This window comes from Eumetopias jubatus, unplaced genomic scaffold (assembly GCF_037043125.1).
Source record: "Eumetopias jubatus isolate StellerSeaLion01/CBP00866 unplaced genomic scaffold, mEumJub1_p1.0 scaffold_1, whole genome shotgun sequence".
NCBI lineage: Eukaryota > Metazoa > Chordata > Mammalia > Carnivora > Otariidae > Eumetopias > Eumetopias jubatus.
In genome coordinates this window covers 140513692-140525847 of record NW_028274807.1, presented here as the reverse complement: position 1 = coordinate 140525847, position 12156 = coordinate 140513692, and the positions used below count along the sequence as shown (strand labels likewise).

Sequence of the window (12156 nt, the reverse complement as noted above, 5' to 3'; positions counted from 1 at the left end):
ATAGTCCTGTCTCTTCCTCTTTCTTACCAAAGTTAATATACCATATGTACTGTTCTGCACCTTGCTTTTTTCATATAACAGTATATCCTGGAGATTTGATCATAAGATACCAGAAATATTTCTTGTTTTCTCACAGCTTTGTTATGTGTCATTTATGGATATCCTGTAGTTTGTGCTATTCCTGGGCTCAGTGTTTTGCTTTAACAAAGCATATCACAATATTGATATGCCAATTTAGTCTTATGCAGGTGTATTTGTAGGGTAGATTCCTAGAAATTGGATTGTTGGCTCACCTGGGAACTTTTAGTAGATATTACCAGAATCTCTTCTTACTGGGTTGCACTGTTCTGGACTCCCACAGTAACGAATGCCTCTTTCCCTACAGCTTCACTAACAGTGTGTTGTCAGACTTCCAGATACTTGTCAGTCTGATAGGTATCGTTATCCTATGTCAGGTATTATAAAGTGGTTTTAATTTACACTTATGTAATTAGTGAAGTTGAATATTCCTGGTTATCTTTAGTTCATCCCCCCCCAGGACCCCCCCGCCAAAAAAACCCTACCTTTTCTTAACATTGAAATCATTTGTTGATCCTTTGGAGTTTATTATGATGTATTATGTGGAGTATGCATCCAACTTTATAAATTGCTGCCTTTTTGTTCCAATTTATTAAAAAGTTAAGTGTTACTGCCTTACATTTTCTAAATTTCCATTTGCATTCAGGTCTGTTTCTGGAATTTCTTTTCCATTGGTCTATTTATGGACCAATTCCACACTTTAATTTCTGAGGCTTTTAACATTTTAATATCCAGTAGGTCTAGATTCCCTCTTGATCCGTCCATTACTCTTGCTTTTCTGAATTTTCTTGGCTGTCTTTTCATGTTTATTTTTCTATGTAAGCTTTAAAATCAGCTTTCAATTTCCAGAAATAAAACCTGATTTTTCAAAAATTGTGATGGCAATGAAATTTGTAAATGAACTGAGAGAGAACTGACATCTTTATAACATTGAATCATTCAAGAACATGGTATGTTTCCCCCCACTTGTTTTCCTATTTCAAGTCAGTTCTTGTGTTCTTAAGGAATGCAATAAAGTTCTCCTTATCTACGCTTTACACACTTCTTGGTGAGTGTATTCATAAGCATTTTGTCTTTATTGCCTTTATTGTAAATGAGGGTTTTGTTCCATTATATCATCAGTTTGTTACTTTTAAATATGAAGGCTGTTTGTTGCTGTATATTTCTTTTTTATCCTCCTCCCTTTCTTAGTTCTTTCATTGCATGTAATAGTTTTTTGGTCATAATCTCTGCAGTCAGATATTTTTGTCCCTCCTTTTCTCATTCCAGCTCTAATACATTTTCTGTTGTCCAGTTGTACTGACTAAAACTCTAGTAGTGTGAAGTGGTAGTTGACTTTAAATTTTTTTTATTTATTTTAGAGAGAGAACACTCGTGTGTGCATGTGAGCAGAGTGGGGTGGGGCAGGAGAGGGAGAGAATCTCAAGCAGACTCTGCTCAGTCTCATGACACTGAGACCATAACCTGAGCTGAAACTCAGAGCTTGCTTGACTGAACCATCCAGGCGTGCCCCTAAATGGGCATTTCTTAATTTGTTCTGAATTGTAGTCCATGTCCTTAAAGTTTCTCTCATTAAGTCACTGACATTGGCGGTCAAAATACACATTTTTATCATGCTAAGAAAGTATCCTAATTTTTGTTTCATTGAAATTTTTAAGATAAGTGGATGTTAAGTTTTTTCAAATTTTTTAGCATCTCTGGAGATAATTGTATGAATTTTATATATTGATTATTGTGGTGAACCATACTAATGGATTATATAATATGAAAACACTCTGTGTGGATAGAATAAGCCCAGATTCAGCTTCAGAGTGCTGGTTGTCTCTGTCGAATATTTTATCTGAGTTGTTCGCATCACTGTAAGTAGATTGGAGTGTAGTGTTTCGTGATGTTTTCATGCTTTGACATCTTTGTTATATTTGTTTCATAAAAGCAGATTTGTAAATTTTCCTCTCCTTGTGCTTGTAAAACTTTAAATGGCTTGGAATGATTTGGTTTGAAAAGTTTGGAAGAATTTCTTTGTAAAATGTTCTGAACCTGAGTCTTTGGTTGTATGGTGGGCTTCAGCAATGTGCTTATTTCTTGTGTGGTGATTGGCTTGTGTAAGCTTTCTCTTTGTTCTGGGGTCAATATTAAGTTTTCCTAGAAAATTACCTATTTCCTGTTTTTCTGGTATCATTTTTAAATTATGTATTATTTGTGTATTATCCATTTCATCAAAGTTTTTTCGTTTATTTGCATAGCATTGTATAGTATAGTCTGTGTGTGTGTATGTAGAAAATTTCTCTCGGTTTGAAGTTGCCTCCTTGTCATATATTTTGCTGAGTATTAGCTAATGGTTTATCATATTTTTTCAAATAGAGCAGCTTTTACAACTTATTTCAGTTTTCCTTTTTTTTTTAAAAAAAGTATTTTGTTATGTGACTCACTTTTTGCTTTTAGCTGTTTATTTCACTCTATTCACTTCAGGAATTTTGTTTTCACATTTCCTGAGTTAGATATTTAATTCATTTATTTTTATCCTTTTGTTTTTCTTAATATAAGAGCTTAATTTTCTTGAATGATGCTTTTGCTGTATCCCATGGATGTGATATATAGTATTTTCCATTATTTTTGTTTTTTAGGAATTCTGTAATTTTCTTCTCTTTCCCCTTTGAGCTAAGATATAAGTTAGTTTTAATTTTGACATTTTCAAATGGTAATCTTAAAATTATAGATACATTTTGCTACTCTATAAATATTGAATATATAAAGCAAGTAGTGTAAGTTTGTAGGTCACCCAGAGCTTTTGACCCAGGATGAACACCCCTCCCCCACCTTTCTCTCTCTCCTGTCTTTCTCTTTCAGTCTCCTTTCCTCTTGCTCCCTTTGTCACACACAACCTTTGACCTCTAGATGTAACAAATTAAAAGCTCCTTTATCTTCAAGTGAGGGGGGCGGGGGCATCCTTTTTATCATGAGAATCTTGAATTAGTAATAACGTTTAATGGGAAATTTATTTTTATGAAAATGTGTTTAATAGCTCTTGTACTGCTTATGTCTTCAGGGAAGTAGTTTGGTAAAAGAAAAATGGCATTTACTTTTTTATTAATGTAAGGTATACTTTTCATTAGTTAGCATGAGCAATATTTTAAATATTCTGGTTGGAGAGATGTTTTATTGGATATTTATTTTCCTATTGCTGATTCATAATTTGAAATGGTGTGTGAATGTGTTTTACAGTATATTTGATATTAGAATACAAAATACAAAAAGCCAATCATAAGCTTAAAATACTAATAGAGACAAATATTAGACACTATTCTAAAGTGCAGTTTATTTCAAGTGGAAGTTTATATCAGGAATCATTTTTTCTAGGAACACTGATTAGATATGTAATCAATATAAGGTCTCCTGTTCCCTCTAATTCAAGGGTACCATCTTAGCTTTTTTAAAACAGAATTCTGAAAATGTGCTTTTTGTGAAATGCAGGAAAAGAGAAAGATTCCTGTATTTCCCAATGGATCTGCCCCCAGCTCTAGTGATACTCCTAAAGAGGCCAATCATCATGCTGGGCCTGAGCTACAGAGGACTGGACGGTGGGTATAAATACTGATTCATTGTGGGAGTCTTTTGGGGGGAGTAGGGGTTGATTTGATGAAGGCATAAAAATTCTTTTTTTGGGAAATATATGGAAGTTAATCTTAACACAGTGTTTTTTTCATATTTAAAAAAGTGCATTATTTTGTAAGTGTATGATGTTAAGGAAAATTATGCATTTTAAAATAATTTTACTAGTATATACTTGGATTTTGTGTATCAGGCTTTAATTTAAAGTGAAAATATATGGATCATACATTAAGAATATCGAGCAGTTACATAGTATATAGGGTAATTTGCATTACCTATAGAGAAAGGTCTTGAAGAAGTTGTGGAGTGCTATTAAAATTCCCCATAGGAAGGTAGAGAATTATGGGAACAGAGAGGAATTGTAACTGATATTTTTTGTGTGTGTGCCTAGGCATAAAACTCTTAAATGAGCATTGTATCCTGAGATAATGTAAAATTAGACAGTGAAGCATAATTAAACCATGGTAATGAGCTCTAGAAACCTGGTTAGAAAAACTGTTGAAGATGTTAATATTTGTAATATAGAAATATTGCTGGGTGCAAACATTGTCTTAAAATATTTTGTAGAAGTAGAGAAATGTTAGGTATTTCCATACTGTAGCAAAGCATGTGAATATTGACTCTGTTATCCACTGGTGGTTGCTGTGAACAGAAGAGATTTTTAATCTTAAATATTTGTTTAGCAAATCAAGTCATTTTATACACACACATTATTAGGGGTATTGATGACATGCCTAAAGAATACTATATAGAAGAAAAATTAACAACTGGCATACTGAAGATAAAATTTAGAGAAACTTAAACTCACATTTTATTCATTCTATTATAGTCTCTGTGACTATCATAGAGAATAAGACTGCCCTGGTGTGAAAGGTGGTGGTCTAATACTAGCTGTTACTGTTATTTCTTCAGACTTCAGACTGAGATAGAGTTAGTGACTGAGAAATACCAAGTCAGGCTCCCATTGATCTCATGGTCTCACCAGAGCCTCCTATAAACTATTGATCAGTTATTGATTTGATGAAGCCGTTTCATTTTCTAGGTTATCCTTTTTTACTGCAAGTTGATTTCCCTTGCTGTCAGATTATTTATAGAGTAACTTAACACTTGTCAATGTGTGTTTAGTATTTATTTCAGTATTAACTTTAAAAAAAGGTAGAATGGTAAACCTTGAAACATCCAAAGCATTTTAAAGCATAAGATTAATTTTTTGGTGTATTTTCTATGGAGTGATTGTATGTTTTATGAGTCACAAAACCTTTTTGAATTACTGATTTGTCACTAGCATTTACTGAGTACCTACTATGTCCTAGGCAGTGTTCTAGACACTGGTGATAAAGGCAGTGAACAAGAAAAAGTCCCTACCCTTCACAGAGCTTATATTAGATGTATCCAAGAGTCTGACTAAAAAAAACCCAAAAACCCCAAAAAAAGAAAAAACGAACATTGAAATGGTAAGGCTTTGATGTGCAAATACAGATTTTGAACTTCCTAATTAAAGCCTCTTAGTTTTATTAATAATGCCCATAAGCTTGAGTACATATTCAGCAAATTAAATGCACTGAAGTAGTTTTTAGGCTTTTCTCCCGGACAAGAAATATTTATGTGATTGAAGTACTAATTTTAAAAGTCATTAAAATTATTTAATTCACTACTGACTGAGTCTAAGCACAACATAGTATATTCATATTAAAGGGTATTTGGGGACTTATGATTTATAATTTCCTTCCTGATATTTCTGACACTTGCCTTTAAGATTTATAATGTAGATAATAATTAGATAGAATTGCTTATGCACATTTTCATGAATGGAGTGTTAGATCTTACTGATTTTCATTGTATATTTTCTTGTACATTTGTGTCTGAAATTACATTTACTCATATAAAATCATTTGCCTGCAGTCTTCTCAATATATAGTCCATAAAATATAGATGTTTGTGTCTTTTAACTTAATGAGATCTGCCTTTCCTCTATCAGTGGATTAGACTAAATGAGTGTATCTTCTATAATTTATATCATGATTTAAATAGGATATTAATTTTTGTTGACGAAACACTAGGCACCAGCAGTTTTATGTAGCCCATAGTTTTAGTTTGAACTAGCTAGAATCCTCTAGTGTACAGTTTGACGAGTTTCATCTCACCTATTTAGGCTTTTTGGTGGTTTGATACTTGACATCAAAAGGAAAACACCTTTTTTCTTGAGTGACTTCAAGGATGCATTAAGTCTACAGTGCCTGGCCTCGATTCTTTTCCTATACTGTGCCTGTATGTCTCCTGTAATCACTTTTGGAGGGCTGCTTGGAGAAGCTACAGAAGGCAGAATAGTGAGTACAAAGATTGGTAGTGGCCAGGCTCTTAGCTCTTCAGAGGCAAGTGTCTGTATGCATTTGTCTCACTATTCATACTTTCATTTGAAGAGTCTACCCACAGCATGATTAACCTGTCCCAAAGCAGACTTCCCCCAAAGGTAATTGCAATGGAAAACATGGGGGAGCCATTTGAGCAGGAGAAGATGCACAGTTGAGGTAAAAAAAAAAAAAAAAAAAAAAGAAAAAAGAAAAAAACGAAAAAGCAAAGAAAAAAAAGTTTATCCTGGCTTGCTGGATGAATGGTTTTATAAATTGAGTAAAAGGCTTGTATTGTCTCTGTTGTGGGGAGTGGGGAAGGGTTGGTGGTGGGAGACAAATTGAACTGATGCTGGGTGGGTCATGGGTGGGGGAATTTATCAACGGGGGCTACTTGATACCCTGTAAGGCAACATAGGATTAGTTAGAGCCATGTGATTAATATTAACTCATCACCCCTGGTGGGTAGGCCCTGACTTGACAACTAGACTTTGGAAGTTGTAGACAAATGGTGGATTTTTAGTGTTGTTTATTTTGCTGTTATTAAATTTGTGTGAAGGTAGATAACATTTTAAGTATAACTGAAAACTGAATCCATATTTTGATATGACTAAAATGAAAGTTCTTATGATTTTTTTGTTCTTGGTAATACTGTATAAGGGATTGTGGGAGGCATGATAACAGAGTATTCAGTGCTTTGTAAAATCTTGAAAGACTTTTTGTTTATATACATTTTAATGACATGTAAATGAGATGATCTGTAATTCTCGAGTGTATTTTATTTAATTGTATTTACTCTTGGGAGGAAATACATTTTTTACAAATAGAAGATTAAAAAAATAGCCAAAAGCTAAGTAATGATAATTATTGAATTAAAATACTTTGTGAGCTGAACATGAGACAAACTTGACAACTGAAATTTCCTTTGAAACTCAATTTATTTTTGATTACTTAGATTCTTTTACCTTATTCTGCAATCATTGTATCAGGGAATCTATATTTAGTAAGTTGCTTTTATGTGCTGTGCTGTCTCAAACTGTACATGTAACTCTGCTGGTCCTCCTGGAGACGTGTCTTACCTGTTAGCATCACGGAGATGCTGCTGCTTGCTTTTGGGCTGTCCTGTGCTGTCTGCCCTTCTTATCCCACTATTTAATACCACGTGTGTGTCTTAGTGCTTTAAGGCATCGGAGGAACATAGACAGGTGTGAGATGGATCCTAACTGAAGGGAAAAAGATAAGCTAGTGTCTGCGTAGGTAATACATCACGGGGTGCTGTGCCACACGTGAGTGAGATCAGGAAGAGCTGTAGCAGCCGAAGGACCAGGAATAGAGAGACATAGCAGTATCACAGAGGAAAGTGATACGGAGATGATGCATTTGTTTTCAGGTGCTTTATTGGAACCTTAAGTTCCAGAGTTTGTAGAGTGGTAAGGAGGAAAAATAAAGGTTAGGAATAGATGAAGTTAACAAGGGAGAGAATTTATAGTGACTGGAAAGGGAAAAAGTAGGAAGTTACTTTTTGGTTTGTGGACTAGAGGAAGAATGAGAATGAAGAGGAAGATAGCTCCGCAGATTAGCCGCGGGAATGTCAGAACTTCAAAAGAGGATTCAGGATGATGTAATCTTGCAAAAACCAAAATAGAGGCTTTGAGAAAGAGGAATGAGGAGCATGGCGTGGTGAGTGCCATGCAGTGGAGAGGTGTAGTGCGGGGAAGATACTGGTAGGGCTTCTCATGGGTGCAGTGGAAACTTCTGAATGTGGTGAGGGGAAAGCAGGGTGGTGGGGCTGTGATTTCTTTAGGGAGAGAGACCATTCAGTTTGGGGATGAACATAAAAACAGTTGAGAAATTAGAAAAAGAATAGATCTGGGTGCAGGAACCAGGAAATGTGCCAATAAGGGGTTGGGAGAGGAGTGGCGGAGTGGTGAAGGGAAGGTCTTCATGTGGCAGGTTCTGCCTTTTCAACATGTTGGGAAGGGAAACTAATTTTGTGCCTATTCCCCCCCCCCCCCGTTAGCATTTTTTATTTGCCATCTCCTTGCTTCTCTTCTGAATTTTTTGCTTTCTATCTCTGGATACTATTTAGACATTTTTTTCTGCTTAAATTCATTCCTAAATTATACATATTCTAATTGAGTTAAGGATTTTATAATGGCTTAGCAGTTAATATGGACACTTTGTTTTGCCAAAGATATGTGAGTTTGATCCTATTTTTATAGTAATAGTTGAGTAATGTTTTTACTGCATACTATTATTTTTGTGATTTTGATTTTGGAAGATTCTGTTATTGCTGATGATGAGATTTACTGCCATTTATTGAGTGCATTCGGTATGGCAGCCTGTAGGCTTGCTAGGTATTTTCACAAACATGGCTTCATTAAGTTCTCTTGGCTATGGTCACTCCTATTTAAAAATGAGAAAGGTTGGGCTTGAAAAGTCTGAGATACGGCTATGGCTTAACGTCTAGTAGTAACAGGTCTCCTGCTCAAATCTGGTTCTGAAGCCCGCTCTTGCCTGCTGCTGTGCTGCCTCCCAGGTCCAGGAGGGGTGTTTCTCACAAGCTTCTTTTCCTTGCCTTTACCAATGATGGGCTTTTCCTCTCTTGATAGTGCCTTCCAGTTGACCTTGATGTTTGTAGATGGTAAACTGCTCTTCTCTTTCTGATCCCGCCCCTCTGTCTAGTGGCATAGCCTGTACCCCTTACCGTCTAATAACCTAATCAGTTAGGAGGTAATATTCACAGTGCTATAGAATCGACATACTAGTTTTGTTTTAAACTTTCCTGAGTCTTTCATTTCCTTATTTTATGTTTTTTACCAAGCTTTAATAGTAAGGTACTTCTTCATTTAATGGTTGCTGTGAGTTTTTTAAACAGATTTTCCATCTGTTTTAGGATAAAAGCATTTTATTTTTGATAATCTGTTGGTTAAGCCCATCATATAAGATTAATTTCTTTAAAATGTGTGGAAAATTGCTCTTTAGAAATCATTTTGAGAACGTTAGCATCACTTGTTAATTTTTTTTTAAAGATTTTATTTATTCATTTGAGACAAAAAGAGAGAGAGAGAGAGAGAGAGCATGAGCAGGGAGAGAGGGAGAGGGAGAAGCAGGCTCCCCACTGAGCCAGGAGCCTGATGTGGGACTCGATCCCAGGCCCCTGGGATCATGACCTGGGCTGAAGGCAGACGCTTAACCATTTGGGCCACCCAGGTGCCCCAGCATCACTTGTTAATTTCTGATTTATTTATTTGAAAAAGTTTTTTTGTGCACACCATATGGAGTATTTACTATTTTTTTTTAAGTGAACTATTTGAGACATAACAAAAACATCATCTTTGTACTCCCCACAAGCTTAAGAAATGAAATACTATAGATAGAGTTAAAATCTCTGTGTCTCTCTTCCATTTACTCCTCCTTCCTGGCCTCCCACAATGCTGTGTTTTGAATAAAGGTTGATTATAGAAGTTTACTTTTAATATGAAAACAAAGCAATTTTCCCTATGTATTTAAAATGTATTTGTAATTTTCCATATTTAAAATTTAAATTTGACTTAAAAGTTGTGTCTGCTTTATATTTTTAACTACTTGATTAGTATTTTTATTTTCCAGATGTCTTAAATGTATTTTAGTAGGTTAGAGATATGTTTATGATGTATTACTTCTATTCATTTCTTTTTCCTTAAACAGAGTGCAATAGAGTCTCTTTTTGGAGCATCATTAACTGGGATTGCCTATTCGTTGTTTGCTGGGCAACCTCTAACAATATTGGGGAGCACAGGTCCAGTTTTAGTGTTTGAAAAAATTTTATTTAAATTCTGCAGGTACGTAATTGTTATTTACCTATCACATGTGTTTACATATGTGTATAATTATATTGTTTATTAACTTAGTTAAAAGTGCATTATGTATTTAGTAGCTGAAAAGGAAGATCTGATCAATATATATGTATTTTCAGTATTTTGGGGCTACTGTGTGGTTGACCCTACTCTGGTCCCTGCCATCATTCCTACCCCAGTTACCTTGAGTATAAAATCGGTGGACTTGAGTCCTGGTCAACAAATCACTTGGGCAATAAGAATCCTTTGTTCTAGCAAATTGCAACCCACTAAGAAGGTGTTAATCTAATTGTTGATTAGTAGGTATGTTGGTCTTATAAAGGAATTTAAAAAAGAGGTGGATCTTGGAGGTTCAGTCTGACTTTATCAGTCAGGCCTGTTTACCAGAAGGAACCGTAGCTGTCTGTTGAGGTGTCCGTCTCCACTGGCAGGGTTGTTCGCAGTGGGAATCAGAGCATGGTACTGTAGCTGGTAGACTTGGGATTTGACATGGTCAGTACTATTCCTTTTGTGAGACAAATGTAGTTGAATATTTTAGCCTGAAACAACTTGATCCTATTAAATATTTGATGCATCTATCTCATCTTGTTCTGATTCTTTCCTCACTGAACAAGCTGATTCTGATTACAGTGTGGCATGCTAGCTACATAGACTAAGAGAGAATGCAGTGAAGTTCTGGACCCTGTGGTCTTAAAGTAATTTCTTACGTGACATTGAATTTAAAAAATGAAGTCACTTTCTGCGGTGACACTGGTGGTAGGGATGGCATTGGTGGTGGCAGTGAAGGGGACAGGGGGATGGTTACTATGTTGACATAGAGCTTCTCGGTCTTCAGAGAGTCACATCCAGTTGATCTATAGAATGTACATCTGTCATTTACTCCTCAGAACTGATTTCAGAGTGAGGTCTTTATTTTTGAAATATATATTGCCTGGTAGACTTTCACTGTAAATCTTTTATATAAGTAAAATATAACCATTATATTCTGTTAGCTTCAGTTACAGCAGAAACATACAGAGTGCTTTCTTTAGTCATTATTGTTATCCTGTAATTTGCTCTTTTTAGGAATCTTATGTTTTTATACTCTTTTTATTGCCTGTTATGAAATTTTAACTAAAGATATACATTGCCATGTGTGTATATTTATCATGTCCACGTTTTTTTCCTAAACAGAGATTATCAGCTTTCCTATCTGTCTTTAAGAACCAGTATTGGTCTGTGGACTGCTTTCTTGTGCATTGTTTTGGTTGCAACAGATGCGAGCAGCCTTGTGTGTTATATTACTCGATTCACAGAGGAGGCTTTTGCGGCTCTAATTTGCATCATATTCATCTACGAGGCTTTGGAGAAGCTCTTTCATTTAGGAGAAATATATGCGTTTAATATGCACAACAATTTAGATGAACTGACCCACTACTCGTAAGTTTTTCTGTTTTCCCCAGTAGTAAAATGTATTTTTGCAGAGATGTCTGAGCCAAAAAAATGAATTTTTTTTTGCATTGTGATGCTCATTGTATATCTTGCTGTAACTACCCAGCTAGCCGTATGGAGGTTGACTTATTTGTTACAGATGAGATTTTACCAGAGCACTCAGTGAACATAAATACAGTTGAACAAATTCAGTCATTTTTATTCCCTGAAACAGCTTATTCAAGTGTATGTATTTTTGGTCTTCTGTTTGAATCAATTTAAATTCAATTGTTTGGTAACTAACCACCATCTGTTTGAAACAGACAATTATATTAGATCTTGTATTCTTTAGCCAAATCCTGAATGTAGGATGTAATGTTTCTTATATTTTTCTTTTTCTTTATATATGTGTGTATATAACTGGGATTGCCTATATATACATACAGACACTTAAGATTTTATTTATTTATTTGAGAGAGAGAGAGCACAAGCTGGAAGGAGAGGGAGAAACAGACTCCCTGCTGAGCAGGGAGCCTGATGCGCCAGGGCTCGATCCCAGGACCCTGGGATCATGACCTGAACCGAAGGCAGATGCTTAACCAACTGAGCCTCCCAGGTGCTCCTATTTCTTACGTTTTTCATGTTTTGCACTTTCATTAACATTTTTGAAGTCTGATAATTTTTATTTGAAATTTTTAAAATATAATTTCAGTACACTCATATGCTGTTTGGTGCAGTATTTTCTTTGTGATAAGAAAATCATGAATTGAAAAAGACTCTAGAATAAAATAAGATTTGAAAAGTAATTATAATAGTTAAGAAGGTTGGCAAATATATTCAATAAAGTCAAATAGGTTATTAAAAATAAATGT

General features: G+C 35.1%; 1 protein-coding gene across 3 annotated transcripts in view; it reads left to right on the top strand.

Moving 5' to 3' along the window:
* Positions 1-12156, top strand: part of SLC4A7 (solute carrier family 4 member 7) — a 98066-nt gene that overhangs the window by 60022 nt on the left and 25888 nt on the right. For all 3 annotated transcript variants that reach the window (XM_028099106.2, XM_028099105.2, XM_028099103.2), the window contains 4 exons: positions 3550-3656; positions 5840-6014; positions 9726-9859; positions 11048-11293. In XM_028099106.2, coding sequence (XP_027954907.1) covers positions 3550-3656; positions 5840-6014; positions 9726-9859; positions 11048-11293 — 662 coding nt within the window. The remainder of the gene's footprint in view (positions 1-3549; positions 3657-5839; positions 6015-9725; positions 9860-11047; positions 11294-12156) is intronic.